At 37.6% G+C, this 21,863-nt stretch overlaps 1 protein-coding gene across 3 annotated transcripts in view; it reads left to right on the top strand.

The window, feature by feature from the left end:
- Positions 1–21,863, top strand: part of CORIN (corin, serine peptidase) — a 199,978-nt gene that overhangs the window by 70,281 nt on the left and 107,834 nt on the right. For all 3 annotated transcript variants that reach the window (XM_019741053.3, XM_074324644.2, XM_019741052.3), the window contains one exon: positions 5,655–5,862. In XM_019741053.3, the coding sequence (XP_019596612.2) occupies positions 5,655–5,862 (208 nt within the window). The remainder of the gene's footprint in view (positions 1–5,654; positions 5,863–21,863) is intronic.

Below are 21,863 nucleotides of genomic sequence, written 5' to 3' on the forward strand. Positions count from 1 at the left end.
GAGCAGGATTCACTTTAGCAGGGCTTTGGTGCCTGCCCAGTCTGCCCTTCGGGTGTATTATCCTTAGAGGCAACCAGGTGGTGCTCCAGCTTGGTCTGAAGTTGGCCACTAGTCGTGCTGGCCCACTAGCCTGCTGGGGATGGGCCCTGCCACAGGCCAAGTTTCACAGCAGACTGTGCCTTCCCTGGGGCAACCTGGAATGACCCACAAAGCAATCTGCAGATGGGTACCACCTGCATTGGGTTTGGAGGTGCCTTGAGTAGCCAAGCCATGAACTGAGGCCGGCTGTCACTAGTGCTGGGCTTAGGGCTGCTCAGCAAGAGGTACAGGACATGCCGAGGGCAGATGCAGCTTGTTTGTTTGTTTTGAACCTTTGAGAGATTTTAGAAAAGTCTGCAGCATGAGACAAGAGAGGCTGTATGTAAAAGGCACTGGAAGTGGCTTGGGTATGCCTGCAAGTTGGATAGGGCAGGGTCTCAGGGAATCACCAGGGAACAGTGAACTTTGTTAGCCAGGTCAATGGAGACTCAGATATGGCAGCTGCCTATGTCTGCACACCGGAGTGGGAGAGGACTCAACAAAAACAATGGATTCTGCCAGCACTTCTGTCTGGAAGGTGGCTGCCCATCCAGCCCGCCCTGAAGCCAGACAATTCATTTTCTCTGTGTACGTTGCTGGCATCTTTTAAACTGATGCCCCAGCACTGGAGGTCAGTGCTAGCCATTTCGTTAGTAAGTCCATGCTTGGGCCCTTTAAGACGAATACCTGGGACTGCAGCTGTCCTCCATCATACGCAGCCACAATACTCTCTGGTTTTCACAGCCAGAAGTTATGAGAATGTCTCTTTCCAACACTGAACCCTGGGCTGTGGAGCCTTGTGTGGGGCTGTGATCCCTCACTTCTCCAGGGGGATCTCTGCAGCTGAGATATCCCTTCCAATTTTTAACCACCACATGGGTGCGGAAGCGGCCCTATCCGTGTCCCCACCCCTCCTACCAGGCTCAAGGTCACTTCTTCTGTATATCTATAGTTGTAGGATCTGTTCAGCTAGACTTCAGATAATTCTCAATGATGGTTGTTCTGTAGTTTGTAATTTTGATGTGGTAGTGAGAGAAGGCAAGCACAGCATTTATCTATTCTGCCATCTTGACTGGAAATTCGGGTAGCATCATTTTAAGATTAGCTACTCATGACATTTGATAGAGTGCACATTAATTTAGAAAAGTAAACCATTTATTCTTAAGTTAATTTTTGCATTATAAAAAGCATATGAATAAGAATTTCTAACTATACATTACCTAATTTTAGAAGTAGGAAAAAAAACACAGAGTTTATCATAATTTCCAAATGAACATACAGAAAACCTTACACCAGACCATTTTTCCTTCCTAATTCTAGTGTCTAGAAATATTAGGAGTGTGATATGAGTAGAAAAACCCCCAATTAGATCTAGAAATAATTGAGCCAGATTAAGAAAACAAAATAAAATCGAAAACTTATCTCAACTCCAAGAAGCACTTTATTTTCATATTTTATTTTTTTCCTCAAATTGGGACCTTTGTTATAAACAATGCCTACTCTGAAAATTTGTTGTTATTTGTTATTAAATCATGTCTTATTAGCAATGGTATTTTAGAATTAAGGAGTTAATAAGAATAAAGATTTCTGTTTTACCAGATATATATTACATCAAGAAGCAATTTTTTTCTTCAGATCTATTTCTAACTTTTCCTCTCTATTCCCCCCACTTGAAGTAATTCTTATTTAAAAGAAGATACACAATTTGAGTATGATCTCTATCTGAACACTATCATTAATTACATCCATTGTATCTTTTACACATTCTTGCATAGCACCTCTGACTTCTACTTTCTATTAGACTGAGTAGGAAGTTCTCAGGAAAGAAAAAACAAACTTTCCTCTCTTTTATCTATCCTATGAAAACGAAGTTAGATGGAGTAGCAACAATAAATGAGTCCATTTCCAAAAATACCCTTCCCTTTCCCCACAGAGAAATGGCTCTGCATGGTGCACAGCATGTAGCTGGCTTATGAAAATTGATTACCCCTGATGAGAATGTGCAAAATACAACACTAGATTTATGTTTCAAAGACAATTCTAAGAAAAGGTAATATTTGACATGCATACTGAGGCAGAAAGGATGATAGGAAATTTGCACCATTACTTGAATATGAAAAATTTGAGGTCACGAGTCTTAAAGAGTAATTTCCTTTTATATTTGTTGTCTATGAGCAAATTCTCAGTGAAGTTTGAAGTCTTCTTTCTGCCCAGAATCAAGTTTTTTTATCTTTTTTGGTCATATGTCATTATGATTCTTAGTGTTTTTAGTTATTTTTCTCCACCAGTAGTACATATACTTCCTGCCAATCCAGACCTTATGTCTTCATTGTAAATTCCCTAATCATTCACCCTACACTAAATTCTTGTTGTTTTGAATTTCTTTGGTATTTGCTGTGTTATTAACAGCTGTGGTGTAATGGGAAGAGTGTTGTCCTAAGAAAGGGAGGACCTGGGTATCAGTCTCACTTCTGTTAATGACTGTGTATCCTCTGAAAATCACTTTTTGTCTATTTACCTACCTATCTATTTGTCCATCCATCCTTCCATCCATTCATCATCTTTCTACCTACCTACATACCTACCTACCTACCTACCTACCTACCTACCTATGAGAGCCTTAGTTTCTTCATTTACAACAAGAGGATATGCATTACATTTTAAGATTATATTTTATAATATGACAGTGCTTTGGAAAACTTTAGAAAACCATTATACAAATATAAGATATTATTATTTATGTCTATACCAATTATTTTGAGACTTAGTTTTAAGGTTTCTTACCATTATTTTAATCATTTTCTTAGTATAGGTTCTTTTTTTTCCCCAAGGAAAGTTGTTTTTAGAGGGGGGAACATCTTTTTTGTTTTTCTTTTGTGCAACTCACACTGTCAACTAAAATGCACTTTTCCTCACTGTATTGTCTTTTTCAAATGATCTCTCAAAAAGTCACTGTTTTCTGTTTCCTTTGGCTAGGTGGGATGAATGAGCCTTTTGGTCATCTCATTGTTTCGAATGTGGTTTATCATCAAATATATAAACCCCAAAGCTGATGACCCATAAAGAAAATAATGTAACTTAAAATGAATTGCAACATGTAGTCAGTATACATGGGTGTATTATCTGTGAATAAACATACATATCCTGTGATACATCATTATGTGCTTTTTAGCCTGTTCTTCTCAAGGAGCATTAGGAATTATCTTTTTTGAATAACTGTTTTTAACATAATAACCCCCTTTGCATTAGCCTAACGTGACTCCAAACGGAAATTACTCAGAAGACATAGGTTTGAAAATCTGGAATTTCCACATAATAGCTGTATACTTCTGGGCAGATGTCTTGGCCTTTCTGAAACTGAGTTTCCTCGTGTATGATATAGATATGATATCACTTTACTGGGTTGTGAAAATGAGATAATTGTGAATGAGGGAATCTGAATAACTGTTTTAGTGCCTGGCATAAGGTTGGTTGTCAGTAAATATTTTCTTAAGATTGAAATTTCCACAAATGAGTTTGTATTTTTGATGGAGAAAAATTTACCCTCAGCTCTTAAAAGCAAAAATCTCTTCTTGTAGCATGATACTTATAATCGTGTCATTTTGAAATGTATGTTCTCCCTGTCTATAATGTTCTACCACACTGAAATGTGTTTTAACTTCCCTCACTAAATAACTAGAGTATCATATTCATAAAACTTGCCCAGAACTCCCTACCTGAGCACTCGTGCAAAATTGAATTCATGTATATTTGTGTTCTTTCTGCATATTTTAACTTGGATTTTTTTTTTTTTTTTTTTTTTGGTCTCTAATGCCTTTTTCCCCATTTTGTATTTTGAGTTTGATGAGGTCAAAAAAACTGTTGTGCCCTTAAATTTTTTTGCCATGTCTATTCTAGGGTCTAGCATCCAGAGAAATTCTGCATGTCATTGCTTGCCTTTCAAAGTGGAAACATTGTTTTGATTATGCCCTACTAAGCTCCGCATGTTTTGGATGATCAATAAATATTACATGCCATGTTTCCCTGAAAATAAGACCTACCTGGATAATCAGCTGTAATGCATCTTTTGGAGCACAAATTAATATAAGACCCGGTCTTATTTTATTATAATGTGAGATCAGGTCTTTAATATAATATAATATAATATAGCATAGCATAGCATAGCATAGCATAGCATAGCATAGCATAGCATAGCATAGCATAGCATAACATAGCATAGCATAATATAATATAATATAATATAATGTAACACAGAGTCTTATATTAATTTTTGCTCCAAAAGATGCATTAGAACTGATTGTCCAGCTAGGTCTTATTTTTGGGGAAACATGGTAACAATGGAGATTTGTGTCTTTTCATGAAGTGTAAGACTCTTTGAGCTAATGGTTATAATCTGGTCATTTGGGGGAAAGACTTCCTAAAGGACTCGGTGGTTTTCAAAGAGGTTTGAAAGAAATGTGAGATTAAGAAGTGTACTTAGACTGCAGAGGACCATGACCGGATATTTGAAGTGATTTATCTGAATGAATGAATCAGAAAAGGGGGTTGGGAATTCTTCTGTGATAGGGTATATTTATTCTGCATTACAGTCCAAAGGGTTAGTTTGGCCATTTGATCAGAAAGGCAGCCTCATTTTTTAACATTATCATTATTAAAATGGACTTAGTCTTTGGTTTGGAGAAGTTTTTCTCTTCACTTCTTTGGTTGGGAATTATATCGTGATCTGAAGAGATGGTGCCTTTCTTGTTGAACTTCTTTCCCTTCTTGCTCTTCCTCTCCAACCTAATTAAAATGAATATTTCTGCTACATTTCTAGAGCCTGAAGATTCTGCTTTTAAATAGTAGTTTGCTTAAACAATAACCAAAATTTCAATTCTTGTTAATAAAAATAATGATCTTTATATGAATCAATAAGAGAATACAGAATTTTAAAAAGAAAAATATGTCTCCTAAAATCCCATCATCTGGAGTCATATTAATATTTTGATTTATATCAGACCAACCATGCACATTTATGGAATGAAGAAGGAAAGGCAGTGGAGGTGCTAGTGCCCAGGAGAAGAGCCAGCTAAGCTATGAAAGAAAATGAAATCAAGAGGCTCTGAACTGACCCTAAACTATTGACATAGTCAGGATTGAAGATCCATGTAGTTAAATCCATGTTCACAATCACTATTATTTCCTTAGGATAACTTCTTTAGAAATGATATCACAGTTTCAAAGGATGTGCATTTTTAAAAGGTGTTTTTGGATACATACTGCCCTGCCCAGCTGTGATCCAAAACCATGATTGCCAGTTTAATATGCCCACCAGCCAGGTATGAATGTATTTTTCCACATATTTGTCCAGGACGCAAATGCTCTCCCTCTGTGAATGTAAATAGCTTGATTTCATTATCACACACATTCACATGTATGTAGGCACAAAGATGTATATGTATGTATGTATGTGTCAGTATATCATTCTTATTTAAAGAGTATATTTTATGAACACATTAACCTATCATATCAAATGAGTTTGTGAATATGTCATTCTGATTTTTCTACTTCTAAATGTAATTATCTTGGCTTCTCAGGTGCCTGCGTGAACATCACCCACAGCCAATGTCAGATGCTGCCCTACCACACCACGCTAATACCTCTCTCCTCGATTGTCAAAAACACGGAAATGGAGAAGTTCCTCAAATTCTTCACGTATCTCCATCGCCTCAGTTGCTATCAACATATCATGCTTTTTGGCTGTAGCCTTGTCTTCCCCGAGTGCATCAATGATGGTGATGACAGGTATTTTGGAACCAACATCATTCAGTGATAAGAGTAGATTGTAGCAGAAGTGTCTGAGAAGAACAAAATTATCCTAAGCTACCCCATTTGGTTTTTGTTGTTGTTAAAGGAGAAAAAACAAAACAAAAAACCCACACCAGTCATAGCCAGTTGTGATCCTTTTAAACTAGAAAATTTTTGAAAACCTGGAATAATTTTATGTATGGGAATAAATTATTCAGTATGTTAGACTGATGTTATCAGCTGGGACACTCAGTAGCTATTTCGGTGACGTTCTGGCAGAAGACAGATGGCGTATTCAAAGGGGTGATTGAAAAGAGTTTATTGGAAGAACTATTTATGGAGGTGTGGTTAGGATGAAGAGAACAAATAAGTGACGGGAGGCCCCAGGGTCTTGCGATAAGGGAATGCAGTTCCGCCACCCATGCCTTGCACTTGGGCACCACTTGGAGGGAGCTGTAGATGTGGGAGAGAGGTCTCCTGACAGGCTACGTGCTGCGGTCCTAGGAGGAGCACAGCCACTGCCAGCCTTTTAGTCCTGCAGGGAGAGAGAAGAATTGAATACCCTGGCCTCACTCTCCTCCTGCCCTCCCATCTGCCAGCGCCTCCTGCCAACTGAACTCACCGACAACCATTGGGCAAGGGCACACAATTAATATGAGCTCAAAACATAAGGTCCAACCTCTCATCTCAATATCAGCTCACAAGTCCCGTATCTCATCATCTAAATCAGCTATGGGTGAGATGCTGGGTGATTTTCATGGTCGACACTGGAACTCAGTCAGGCAAGGAGGGTGAAGGATAGAGGCAGAGGGACAAAGAGAGACTGTGCAGCACATTATAGAATAGGGTTAGAGATAATTTTCAATAAGAGTAAATCAATGAAAAGTATGTCATGAAATATTTGAAATACTAAATATACATTTTTAAAAGCATGTGCTAAAACACGTTATCACATATAACATCAATTATTCTCTGAATTAAAATGTTAGAAAGTTTTCAGAACAGAAATGTTAGAATGAATTGCATTTTCAAGTGCAAATAGATGGTTTGCTATTTGTTTTAATTTGATTAGTGTGTAAAATATGTTTTTAATAGGGCAAAGCCATTTATTATTTTAATTGGAAAAAGCCTGCATTGCCATAGAATAAAAACTAGGTACAATAGAAACACTAGATTCTGAATTGTAGAAGTAAGTAAAGAATTATTAGCAGACACAACATTCAGGAAAATGGTTTGCTGGAAAGAGTCATTTGCAGAAGGTGTTTTTATGGTAGAAAGAGAGAGAAGCTCTGTTAGGTGTTTCCCAGGGGTTAAACTAGGGAGGGTAGTAAAGAGGCCTCCTGTGTTCCTAGAATGATGGCAGTATGACAGGGTGAGTGTATTAGTTTCCTAAGGCTGCTGTAACAAATTACTATAAGCTGGGTGGCTTAAACAACAGAAATTTATTATCTCACAGCTCTGGAAGCTAGAAGCCCCAAATCTGGCAGGGCCATGTTCCTTCTGGAGCTTGCCAAGGGAGACCTCATTTCCCTCCTTTGCCAGCTTCTCGTGATTTCAGGCATTCCTTGACTTGTGGCCGTGTCACTCCTGTCTCTGCCTCCATCTTCACATGCTTTCTCTTCCGTGTGTTTGTGTGTTTTCTTCTGTCTCTTATGAGGTCACGTGTCATTGGATTTAGGGCCCATCCTGACACCTAAGATAATCTTATCATCACAAGATCCTTAACTTAATTACATCTGCACAGACCTTTTTTTCCCAATAAGGTCACATTCGAGGTCCCAGTGGTTAGGACATGGACATATCTTTGGGAGGGGGGCAGCACTGAACACACTGCAGTGGCTGAGAAAGCAGCAGGCTATGCAGCCGCATGTCTCAGCCCTTTCATCTGTAAAATGGAGATAATAGCTGTATTTGCTTCATAAAGTTCACGTGAGGATTAAATGCCAGAGACAGCTTGGGACAGTGCCTCGCTTTAAAGAACAGCTCAGTAGGCGTCAGCAATCGTTATCAAGTAGTGGATTGAAAAGAAGAAGAAGAAGTAATAAAATGGAGAGCACAAGAAGTATTTGTAACATATGCTGAGTACTGAAGGATTGGAGAAAAGTGTAGAATACTATAGGGATTAAAAGAAAATTAGGTAGAGTATTCAAGGCTGCTGGACCTGGATTCTAGTTCCATTTCTTCTTAATTTCAAACGATTTCACTTATATCTCTTTGCTTTCATTTCTCTGTGGGCTCATGTGTGTGCATAAATAAGCTAATGAAAGAGGGTGCATTCGGCTTTCAGGGGACTCTTGTTTCATTTTGATCATCCTTCTTATAATAACTCAGTCTCTGCTCTCAGTTAAATTAGTTGCAAAATTCTAGTTAAGCTGCTCATAGTCTTCAGGGCACTTTTAGGTAAAATTTGTTTTCCTCCTGACCTGGTTCATCCTGAGAAACGCTCTCATGTGAGAGCTTTCCATTTTCTGTTATAATGGATAATGATTTATAGTCAGTTTTCAGGTGTCCTTTGGGGATTTATCCTATTTTTTGTTATTACGTTTATTATCATATTTAATTTTATAATTACACTTTCAGACCCGTGCTTCCTACTGTCACTTATGATGGGCATGGGACTTGCAAGCTAAATTTAATATGCAAAATAAGTTGAGAAAAGTACAAAGTACTATGGGAAATAATTTAAAGTTGAACATATTTTTCTTATATTGCACTATTGTGTATACTTTTATACTAATTTTCTTTACTGTTTAAATAATGGAGAATGGCTTATATTCCATCCTAGAGAAAATAGGTACTTAAAACATAAACACTTAAAATTTAGCATAAACACTTAAAACGTAACACTTAAAATTTAATTTAAAAAGATATAGTGGGATGTATAAACGGTAGTTTTTAACTTCACTCCTTTGAGACCTCAGATACTCACTAAAACTATATTATATAACAATGAACTTTAACAGTGTCTACTTTAGACAAGGTTGCATTTAATAAATGTGTGTATTATGCAGAATACAGGATAATTGAAGTGGAATATAATTTATGTGGATTCAGTGAAATGCACCTCAAAATATTGAGATTTAGCAGAAAGCCATTTGGGTGATCCTACAAATTTGTGCGTTAGAGGAATAGCTTAGAAATATCAGCAAGTAGCTAGAGATGAATTCACACTTCCTGGGCAAGTAGAAGAACAAAAGTTTCTGGATGACTTTTGATACACAAGGCACACTGAGGTCTCAGCGTTTGAAAGAGGAACCAGATACTGCAGCCCCGTGCTTTTGATGTACAACTATCTCCTTTTCCCACCTTGTTGAATAATAGGCCTATAACTTTACCAAAGCTGGAGGGGGTTTAATTTAGCCTGGAAAATGCAGCCTTGGCTTTACTTCTACCAGACACCCAGTAGGGCCTGCTGACTGTCATCTCCCTACTCACATCTTCTAATACTTTGCAGAGAAGCTCTGCTTATGACATAAGGCCTTAACATTAAACACTTGACATGTTTTGCTATTGATCTTACCCTCTGGAGTGTTGATCTGCCGCTGGGTCCTTAGCAAAAATTCTTACTATCTGTGGAAATAAATGAAAATTCCTTATCTAGTTGGATGACTAGAGATTAAAGATTATATCTGAAACCTGGGAACTACAGGACAGTTCTCTGTAGTGTACTCAATCCCTATCAGATTGTAGTGAGGATCAACTGAGTTTCCTCAAAGGAGCTTCTTCAAAAGCATTACACTTTTTCCCAAATAAGTATGATCACTGGGGATTAGCGAATTTAATCTGGCAACTGCTGAGAAAGGGCTTGAATGTTTGGGGGCAGAGAAAACCTGAATCAAACCATAGCTCTCTGTCTGTTGTCATGTATAAGACCTTGGACATTTTAGTTAACCTTGCTGACCCTGTTTCTTCATCTCTGTAATGATACTGATAATACCCACTTCATAGGGTTTGTTTGCATGTATTAAACAACATTTTACTTAAAGTCCTCATACGAGTACATGGTCTACACTATCTGGCACACAGTGACTCTCCATAAATAGTAACTACTATTATTGACATAGTCAAACATAATATTTGAATTTCTGGGAGGGTCTACACTTCATCATCCTCTTTCAGAAAAGCAAGACTTGCGTATTTTTCTCATTCTTCCCTCCTTCTAATCTATTTTCTGCTTAGCTGCCGAAGAGATAATTTCAAAAGACAAATTAGATGATGTCATTCCCCTGCCTCTACTCTTTCTCGGGCTTTCCATTAGACTTAGATTACAAGCTAAACTCTTTGCTGCGCTTTTGAAGCCTTCCTTGCTCAAGTGTCATCGACCCTGCCCCAGCTGCACTGACCTTTCTTTCTATTTCTCAAAAATGCCAACATCTTTCCCACTTCATTTGCACATGCTGTTCCCTTTGCCTTTAAGGATCTATCCCCTCACACTGAGCCCTTTGCTCAAAAGACATCTCTGCAAAGAAACCTCTCTGACCACCCTCGGTAGTTTTGTTATCTTTCACTGCAGCACGGCTATATCCCTTTTTGCTTGTTTGGACGTTATCTGTCTTACTTTATAAGCTCCCATTGGCAGAGAACCTGTTGACTTTGTACATCATTGTATACCCAGTGTTCACAATAGTGCCCAACACATAGTAGGTGCTCAGTAAATGTTTGTAGGGATGAATGAATAAATAAATAAATTCTCATTTAGCGAGCCATCCTAAATGTCTAGGTGCAAAATATGTTGACTATAGTTGTATATTGCTTGGTATAATTGATATGTTCTTGAAAATTCATGCATAAATCAAATTCTATGTACATATTAACTGAATTACAATTTTAAAGTTATTTGGGTGATAGTCTCAGACATGATTTGGCTTCCTTCTGAGTGAGCTTCATTTGGCAGAAAAACCAGCTAAAATACATTAACTTGCTCTTCTCCAGCTGTCAAAATCCTGGACCTGATAGGTCTGGAAGCACTAGATTGTTCCTGACTCAGTTCTTTCTTTTTAATATTGACTACTATGCACTCGATTAATAAGACTAGGTCAACTCTAGTTGAAAATCTTAGACTTAAGGTTTAGCTAAAAAGCTGAAACAAAACAATAATAAAATGTCTGAGAATAATGACCAGGATAATGATTCAGAATGTGTCCATGTGAAGAATAGTTGAGGGACCTGGAGGTGTGAAGCCCCAATGGTTCACCCTGGCCATCTAACATGTCTGGACCATGGCCTAGAAGAGGGAGCACACTTTTTCTGTGCTCCCTGCTTCCACAGGGAAAAGATAGAAACAATCATCAAAAGTCACAGAGAAGTACTTCTAACTTAACTAAAGTAAGACCTTCATGGATAATAAAGTTGTATATGCATGGAATTGTTGTCTCAGGAAATGATGAGTTTTTATCACTGAAAATATTTAAACCAATTGATGAGAACTTATTGGAGACCTTGTAGCAAAGAGCCCAGCATCTTTTGGTAAATTAATTTCCCATAAGATTAAGGGGAAGTTCTATTCATAGTAGCGTATAAATAGACTGATTAAAGGAGCTCTACAAACTTATGAAAGAAGATTAAAAAAATTAACTTTACCATAACTTTTCTCAGGGATACTTTTATATTTGCTTTGGGAATAATAATGACAGAATCCATTGGGGGCTTTTGTTTACACCTCATGGAACGTATCCAGTAACAACAGGTGGTGACCTGTTTTCAGAAAGAATGGGTTGAATTAACTGTAGGACTTCCGCTTTGCCAAGTAGGGTTTGCAAATTGGGACCCTGCCACCCAAAGCCCTCTTTCTCTTCATTTCGACTCTCAGGTTCTCACCTAAATAAATGTTAAACAGATATTTGAAGTATATCACCTTGCAGAGGTGCTAAATTATCTGCTTGGGACTCCTGTGTTTCTTGGATGGCTTGGTGCGTGCTCAGTGTTAGGTCTTAGTAGAAAACAGAAATTCTAACTCCAAATGTTAAGATCTGTCCCCCTGTGTACTTCTCATGCTTGATTCTGCGAGTTTTGCTTCTAAAATCTTGATAATAAATCAAGGTAAGGAACTATGCTATGTTGCTGTCTTCTATTCACTTTATATTCATTTCTTTGTCTTTCTCTTATTTTTATTACAAAATTAACACACACTCTTGCAAAACTGTCAAAGAACATACAATTAAAAACATACTTCCCAATAAATGGTGATATGGGAAAGTAAATAAAAGTCTCTCAAGTTTAAAAAAAAAACCATACTCCCACCCTCCATTAACCCACACTTCCCAGTCCAATTCTCCAGTTCAATTATTGTTAACAAATTACATTTGAATCTATCCTGATAATTTTTTATGCATTTCAAACATTCTTTGAAAAAAATAAAAACTATATATATGTATAAAAAATTTCCTTTCCCCATTCTGAATTTTCATTCCCTTATGGGTAGCAACTGGGACAATTTTACACTGTTCTGCGATAGTTTTTACTTTTACTTTATATATGATGGACACGCTCCAGATCAACACACATAGTTCTAACCTGAAACTAATAAAATAAAATAAAAAGAAACATTTAGTAATTTTCCCTAAGTCACACAGCTAGTAAGTTGTGTGGCTGGAATTTGAAGCCAGGCAGTCTGATTTCAGAGCCTGTGCTTTTAGCTATATAGTGTACATAATGAATAACTTGGGGCATAGATATACTGCAATGCTCATTCAGAATACACAAATATATTATTGGTGGAACAGAACAGCAAATCCAGAAATCAAATAAAGATAGATTTAGGAAATATGATAAAGGTGGCATTTTAAAATAAGAAAAGAAAAAAAAAAAGAATGAACTGCTATTCAGTAGTGTGTGTTGGAATAATTGGTGACCAATTTATGAAATTAAAATTAAGTTCCTACTTCACACCATATAAAATAAAATAAAAACTAAAAATTACATTGGAGAAAAAATCAGTTATTAATTGGGGTAGATTTTTCTAATGATGAAATGAAACCAAGACCTCTATGTCAGAAAAACTGACAAATTTGACTACACAAAATTGGGGGGAAATCTTACATTAATTTTTTAAGCTTTTATTTTTGCTAAAATCCTGATAGGTAAATAAAAAAGTTCCAGGCATATTTTTGTTTCAGCATCTAGGGAGCAAGAAGAAAAATGTTGTTAAAAGAAACACGATATGTTTAAATTTTTCTTTTTGGAAGGCACAATTTGTTCATTTCTTATAAATGCCGTAGACTTTTAGAAGCGGTAGCGTTCCCTGGAAAAATGAGCCCATACTACAGTTCTCATTACTTAAAGTTACAATAAAAGTTTCCTGTCATTCAAATGCACGGATGATATGGTTTTCCTGTTCTGACTCCATCATATTAGTAAAGGTGGCTACAACACTGAGATGACCTGTTGCTGAGTAACCAAGATGGCACCAAGATTGATATTGGAATGATTCTTTTTTAAAGTACATTCTATACCAAATTATAAAGTTTCTCCTTCACCATCCAACTTATACTCACAATTTCTACTACTGCACAGCATTATATTGCCACATTATTGTTGAGTTGAAATTTACTGATAATGTTTTAGTAAAAAAGTGACAAATTTGCCTGCCTGTAATGTAATTTTAGAAAGCTTACTGTGTTCTTAAATATGTTATTTTATAAGATAGCATGTGCCAATCTCCTATGTAAATGCAATCCTGATATTGTCTTTAAAGCCAATTGGAAAATATAACTTGACTTAAAACAATTTTTTGAAAAATTCAGAAATTATATAAAGTTAACATAAGCTTATTTTATTATTTTTTTTCTAAATGGAGAATGATTATATACTGCTAATTTATTTTACTAAAGATTTTATTTATGTCCTAAGAACTCTATTGTGTGACATTTGGGAATTAATGGAAACATTATAGGATTACAATAGTTTCATAATTATAATTTCAAAAAATTTATATAGGTCAGTAGGCAAAGAAAAAAGATGCACTTTGTTCCTATTACCAACTAAATATTCTGGAAGTCATTTGCCGCTTTCTTCCCTTATTTTACCTGCTAACCTGGAAATAGCAGTCTTTTTAGCCACACAAGGGCCCGTTATCGGTTATTTAGGTGGTCAAGTGTATTACAGTCCCTTTTCAACCTCAGGCAACATAGTAATCTAGTCTGCTTTTTGGCATTATACATAAAACATCAATGATAAGTATGGTTTCATTGTATGAGCCAACATGGCTCCAAAAGTGGGTAATATGCAGTCAGGTCACTCATATTTCTTTTACTTTACAAAGATGTTAAAGCTGGAGAAGCTGGCATGACAGTTTAAATCTTTCTGAAATGACTTGTCCTACCACTGACAGAGTCTCAAGCACACATATTTCAAGCTCAGTGGAATAGTTTGTTTACCTTTCTCCTCAATAATTCACTGGTATTATGTGGATGTGACTAGAACATAGATTTAATACTTGTGATTCAATTTATTCAAAGATCTATACTTAAGGCACAATTTCATGATGTGCAAAAATCAAAACAGCTGCAAAAATCATTTAACACTTGCAATTTTCTTTTGTGATTTGTTAATCCACCATCCCATGTGCCCTGCTAAGTATGCCAAGTATTAATGTGAGTCAGGTTTGCATTGGTTAGAAGGGTATAGAATTTTATATTTTCTTTCAGGGATGGTTGTGTGGTTTTCTAGTATTCATACCCATCTTAATTTAGCTGTGTTTATCTATTGGTATTTCCTCAAGTTTCTCTATTTTAAGGGTGACACCCTGCTCTTGGCGTATGAGACAATTAATCTGTGGGTTTTTATCCATAGCAATCTTACCGACATTTTCCTCTTACATGGGAATTTTTTCAAGATTGAACAGCACGTATAGAATTTGCTGACCTGAAGGGGAAGGGATCAGGGGAGCAGGGATGGTGTCTCCTCTTGTACAACCCATTAAGTTGGGAGTTAGGTGGTGATGGCTCTATTCCCAGCTTTGCTATCGACAGCTTTGTTTTCCAAGCAGGTCACCGAATCATCCTCTGCATGCGATTCACTCATTTCTCCAACAAATATTCATGCTGTGTTGATTGTACACACTAGGAATACATCAGCAAACAAATAGACAAGAATCCTTGACCTCATAGAGCTTACACTGGAAGGAGATAGGCCATAAGCAAATAAATGGATAATACATACATACATATATACATACATACATACATGTATATCAGATAGTGATAAGTGCCATGGACAATATCCAGTAAGGAAGCTTTGGGAGAGTGGGGTTTGGTGGCAAGAGATGTCATTTTAAATAGATTGTTGTTCAGGAAAACCACACTAAGATTACATTTGACTCATGAGGATATGGGAGTCCAGAAGGTGAGGGAGACCCAGACATTCTGGACGTCCTGTCTTAACTGACATAAGTGGGAAGAGGGCCTGATGGAATCAGTCCTGCAAGCAGATACTGTTGGCAAGGATGTGAGTGTTATGGGGTAGACATAAGGGAGGGGTAGAGGGTCTTGCCAGGCACATGTAGAGCTTGGGAGTGAGATCCCTCTCAGCTTCTGACATCAGCTCATTCAACAAGAATATTAAGAAAGTTATCAATTTATTCATTCCTTTAGCAAGCACTTATTGCAAAAGTGCTTGGCACAGAGTTTGGCACATATTGCCAGGCACATAGTTTGATGCTGGGGATGCAAAGATGAAGAAAACACAGTTCTGCCTTCATGAGACTCAGCATAATAGGGAACAGACATAAAAACAATTAAATTGCTATACAATGTGATCAATTTGCAAGGTGTCGGGGTAACACAGAAAAGGAGGAAGAACTCTTTGCGTCTGGCATTATTAGAAAGGCTACTGCCAGGGAGGAGGTAACAGCTAAACTGGGTTTTGGAGGTTGAATAGAAGTTTGTCATGTGGACAAGGTGGAGAGAGAAGGCATTTCAGGTAGAGTAATAGCCTAGATCTATAATATATTAGGGAAACTACAACTAGTTTAATTTTACTAGAACATAAAATGAGGGGAGAATAAATGGATTTGAGGAAGTGTTAAGAAGTAAAACTAATAGTACTTAGTGATTAATTGCATATGGATGGTGAGATTGAGTGTGAGGCAAAGATTTTGGGACTTGCAGATTTGGGTAGATGGTACCACCAAGAAAATCATGTATACCAAAGGAGGAGTGGTGGGTGGGGTGGTGGGAGATAATGACTTAATATTGACATAATGTCTTGATCTGGTTCAAGTGCATGACAGTAATTTTCCTTTCAGGGGACATAAAAACAGCTTTCCTTCTGTAGTAGATGACATGATTTATACTTTTATCCAATGGTGTGCTGATAAACTGGCTCCCTGAAAAACGGAACTATCATTTGTATCATTTGCTGATTTCTGTGGTATAACACTTCTAGTAGATTTCAAGCTAATAATAGTTTCACAATCTACTTGCACACCACTGCATTTTACCCCTTGACAAGTGTTTGTTGAGCTCCCACTAGGTGCGAGGCATGCAACAGTGTGCTGGCTATTTCTCATTTACTTCTCTATATCCACTTCCCACCTTCCTTCATCCCACCCTTCCCCAATGATTGGTTCCAACAATGGCTACTTTCTAGCTCCCTGTGGGGCTCAGCCCATGGGAGCCACCAATAGAACATCAGCGTGTAGGAAGAAAGTCAGGATGAGTAATGATCTCCTAGTTTCTTCTTTGCCAGATTACCTGGGTTGCCTGCATCCCACTAGAAGAGGCTATGGCTTCTATCAGACAGCCTTCCCCAGGTGGCTCTCTGTCAGTTCCAATAACTGCCTCCTCCCTTTGACCCTTAAGTCTGGGATGCTAACAGCAACCTCTCCCAGCATATTGCACTTACCCTAGAAACACATTTGTAAGTGCCCCTTTCATTAAATGCCCTGTAGTGATCCTACTTTAGTTGGTCATTTCTTTCCTGCTGGAACCATGGCTATTACAAATGAAAAATAAGACAGGCACAGTCCTGGTTTTTAAGAGTTTCAGAACAATGGGACCCCCAAAATACCCTGACTTCTCCCATTATTTCTCTTCTTATGTGAGATAATGACATGTACAAACATTCACCTGTACAGTTTTCCATTTCCACGTCTAATGAAGTTAGGAACCAAGGAAACCTCTTTCTTGTCTCTCTTATACCCCATCTGATGAGGTCTCTTAAGGCCACCAGAATATGCTGACAGAGAAAGCTGATGTTGTTGGTCCATCAAAGAGAGAACAGGCCATCTGTTGTTTGTTTCCCACCAGTGGTGATGAATTCATGCTCCTGTGTCATTTGTGGATTTATATTCCTGTGTTATCTGTGACTCGTATATGTGAGAAGAGGCCAGCTAGGTGAGACATTTTGGAGCACTGGGATGGAGTCACAGTATCTGGCTATGAGATCTCTTTCTCAGGTTTCAGCTACCTCACAATATAAAAGGAGGATATAGGAGTAAATTATTCTATGAGACCCTTCCAGCATTAACATTTTCTTAAAGACTCTGCAGCTCTGTGAGCGCTCTGTGACTACGACTTTGTAAGCATTATTCACTGAAAAGCTCAGCCTCACAAAGACAAATTTAGGAATATGGGGAAAAAATGATTGGGTGCATCTCATCAACGAACAGTACATCATTAACTCAATACCATGCCCCTAACCAAGTGAGATATGAAAGAAAAGTGTATGAGTTACCTACTGCTACATAACACATTACCACATATTTAACAGCTTAAAACAAGTCACATCTATTACCTCACAGTTTCTGTGCATCTGGAAGGTAGGAGTCACCTGGGTCCTGTGCCTCAGAGTCTGTCATATGGGTACAATCAAGATGTTGGACAGGGATGGGTTCTTATCTGAAGGTTTGACTGGGGAAGGATTCACTTTCAAGCTCATGTGATTATTGGAAGAATGTCAGTTTCTCAAGGGATATTGGACTCAGGGCCTCAGTTTCTAGCTGGCTGTTGACCAGAGGCTACCCTCCGGTCCTTATTATGTGGCCTTTCCCAATGTAGCCACTTGCTTTATCAAATGTGCTAAGGGAGAGAGTCTGCTAGCAGTAGAGGAGTCATAATCTTATGTACCCTAATGATGGAAAGGACATCCCATTACCTTCTATTGGTTGGAAGCAAGTCACTAAGCTAGCCCACACTCAAAGGGAGGACTTACACAGGGCATGAATACCAGGAGGCAGAGATCATTGGGGGCCGTCTTAGAGTCTACCTGTCACAAAGACTCTTTATTTACTTTTTTATGGAAAAAGAGTTTTAAATCCTGAGCTCTCCTAATATATTTAAAGGTTAGTTTATTTACCAAAAATAAAAAGTGACAACTAAATGCAATGTGGGAACCTGAATGGAGATCTTGGGTCCTTGCTTTAGTTAAAGATACTGTACCAAACTGAATTTCCTGGTTCTGATAATTATACTATAATTATGTAAAGTGTTAGCCTTGGGGAAGCCTGGGTGAAGGATATATGGAAACGTTCTATATGGAAACTTTCAGTACTATTTTTATAACTTTTCTGTAAGTCAAAAAGTCGTTCCAAGTAAAAAGTTAGAAAAAATGATTTCTAAAACTTAAAAATCCATACCTCTATGTAAGGCCATTTTGTACCTGTATCTCATTCAATAATTTTAACATTATGTCTACATCAGAACTTTTTCTTTGCAGATAAAATCTATAAAGTTTTTTGGGGGATGAGGACATGTTTCAAAAGGCACAATAAAGAAATAATCTGTAATTTTTTGAGTAAATAAATTCAAAGAATTTTGGTAGATAAATTTGCTAAAAAATGTATAGGTAAAAATCTACATTTTTTTTGTAGGTAAATAATTTTATAACATCCTTCTTAGTGGAAATACCAAAAAAAAACACAAACAAACAACAGCAAAAAACAACCACACACACACACACACGCTCACACACAAACCCCCCCCCCAAAAAAAAAAAAAAAAAAAAACCCACCTTACTATTACTACATAGTAGAATTATTTATATATTTGTTTATGTACTTATTTTCTGCTTAAACTTTAGTTGAACTGTGTTATGGACATTTGCACAATACCAAGTGCACTTCACACATCAATTTAAAATAATCACCATTTCTAAAATAGTATTCTGATAATCAGATCTGACTCTGTCCCTGTGCTGAGCACTCTTTTCAAATGTCAGTCTCCTTGTTGCTTGGATATAGACACTTATATTCCAAAATAGTGTGGTCTATCTCGGCACACTGTTCTGTGTGATGAAAAGCAAAATATTTCAGCCCCTCGTAGGCAGTGGAATTTCATGCAAAGCAAGAACAAATGGTTCCTCATTTTGCTCACTATTTGAAAGGGCTGCTAGTTATTAATACACTATCACTATTTCAATGTCCTGGTTCAGCAATTTAAAGCTTATGACTCTCAGTTGGTTACACCTCTTACGAGAGCTATTTGGAAACACTCTAGACATTTTTCTTAGGTCCTATTTTTAGAATGGAAGGCCTAATGGTATTTTAATGTCTCTATATATTCCCTGAACAAATCTTGAGAAAAAAATATCTATTACCTTTTGAAATTTGGCAAAGCTGGTGGGATTATCACTACGCCTCTGAGAAACATTGTGTTAAAGGATTCATTTTGATTTGCAGAATGCTAGTGGTAAAAGGACCATGAAAAATCAGTTCTTCCAAATCCCTCATTTTTCAAATGAGGAAACTGAGTTTTAGTGTGTCAGTGAACTGTTGGCCCAAGATCAGACAGTGAGGAGTGGCCATGTAAAAGTTTTAGGGTGGTGGGCTTACCCTTGACTGCAGAAAACGACGGTGGTAAGTTAATGAGAATGAGTCAGCTTCTGAGTTAAAGACTCAGCTTTAGAACATTAAAACAGTCTTCTAGGCCCCTGAATGAACCTTCATTGCTCTTACTATAGAAGATTCTGAGAAAAGGTGGAGTGATCCAAAAATATGTGGGTTCAAAACTGAGGAAAGGGTCAGGAACCACTGAGAGAGTTGGGCCTCGAGTATTAGCTTGGCTGTGATCCGCCCCACCTCACAGTGTTGGATGAATTTTGCCTCTGTAAATGGCACCTGAAATTCTATCAATTAAAGATTCCTTTGCTCCAGCAAATCTTCTAATGATGCAAAGACCTTTGGGAGGGTTAAGTGTCCGTCTGTTATTATGAATTACTCTGCGTTATTTTCATTTCTTTTCTTCTTTGAAAGCCTAATTGCAGTCTGCTCACTTGGGGAAAGTAGTTTTGATTGCAGGCAAGGAAGAAAATATTTAGGAGCAAGTTATGCTCTGGTTGAGGTGGCTCTCTGGGTGGGGTGGTGGAGTGTGCATGGTCAAGATGATATCAGAAACTGGGATCCACGTTGGGGACTAGAAGACAAAGGAAGAATGCCAAGGTCAAGCCTAGTTTGTTGTACAGCGTTACTGTGGACTGTCTCACATCTGGAAAAGAAGGAGAAATGACTTTACCCTTCCTTTATGTTCCTTTGACACATATCTATTCATGGCAGGCTAATTAGGAGTTTGTAGAATGAAGGGAGAACCTAACCACTGAGTACTTGATTGGTCCACTCAGAAAGTGCAGATCAAATTTTGCACTAACCTTTAGTTGTGCTTTTGGAACACACATCCCAGAAGTAAGGACTCACATGTAATAGCATAGTTTATAGAGTGGGTCTTTTGGGGTTTGAATTATGACTCTGACACCCACTACCTCAGTGACCTTGGACAAGTCCCTTATTTTTCGTGTGTTTCAGTTGACTTTTTGGGTGTTAGGGATGATAGTAATAGGACCTATCACTTAGGGCTGCAGTGAAAACAAATGAGTTAATGCACGAGAAGCACTCAGAACAGAGGCTAGAAAAGTGTCAGTGATTACATAGGAATTCTAAGTTCTCCACCATCCACAACCGTGTACCCAAGTTTCATGTGAAAAAATATAGTCTCTAAATTCTCTGGAATAAGATAAAAATGTTATTAAGTGATACTTTCTTCGTCCTATAAGTATCTAATCTATTTCCTGAAGGGCAGGCAGGTGTCTTCTATATATCGAGATCCTTGCCTTGACCAGTTCATATTTTATGTCCTAAATGTAATCTTTCAAATGCAAAACCTCTCCTTCCATATCTTCACTAACAAATTGAATTGCATATTAATGTAGGTAGATAATTATGTGACTATCAGGGCTCTTAAAAGATATTCCATTTTAGTGCAAATTTCTGAATTGAGAGCAAGGACAAAAGCATTTTATCTGAATGTAATTGTTGAGTGTCCCTTTTCCACATTTTTATATATAACGAGATCTCTCTCCCAAGATTCTTTCCTAGGACTCTATCAGGTCTATTTTAACTCAGTGACTGGCACATCCCATTACGTTTCTGTAATCCGTAGAAGTATGAATGGGGGATTATAAATGTGCCGATGGATAAAGGAATCTTTAAAGCCCAATTATGAGGCTCTTATATGAGAACAGACAATATAGGAGAGTAGACAAAGCATGGACTGAAAGTTGAAACATTTGGCTTCTCTTCCTGCTTCTGCCATTAGGAAGCTGTGTGACCTCCAGCCCATCCCACAATCCGGGCCGGTCTCAAATGGAAGATTTGAATGAGGTGTTGTGTAAGATTTCTTACAGATCTAATATTGTATGATTCTGCATTATCTTAGTGAGTCTACATTTGTGAAGTATGTGCTTTGCTTTGACTGATTTATATATTTTCTTTCCAAGTTTCCTTACAATCACATGACAGGCCTTTGCAGAATACCAGCCAGGGTCAGAGATGCAGTCTGCAGCTACAAAGTAGAAAAAGCCACCTGGGTCTGTAAGAGAACAAGGCCATGGTCTTGGCATTGTGGTGGCCTAGTCCCCAGACACAGAGCTGTGGAACCAGGAGTGTTTGATTGCATGTCAGATGAATAATGACAAGCTCTTGGGGGCATCATTACTCTTGACCATCAATGGACAGTTATCTACATTTTTCTATATTGCAGAAAATAGAATAGAAATCTGAGAAGATAAAT

Source organism: Rhinolophus sinicus, chromosome 1 (assembly GCF_057876585.1).
Source record: "Rhinolophus sinicus isolate RSI-liver-muscle chromosome 1, RSI-T2T, whole genome shotgun sequence".
Taxonomy (NCBI): Eukaryota; Metazoa; Chordata; class Mammalia; order Chiroptera; family Rhinolophidae; genus Rhinolophus; species Rhinolophus sinicus.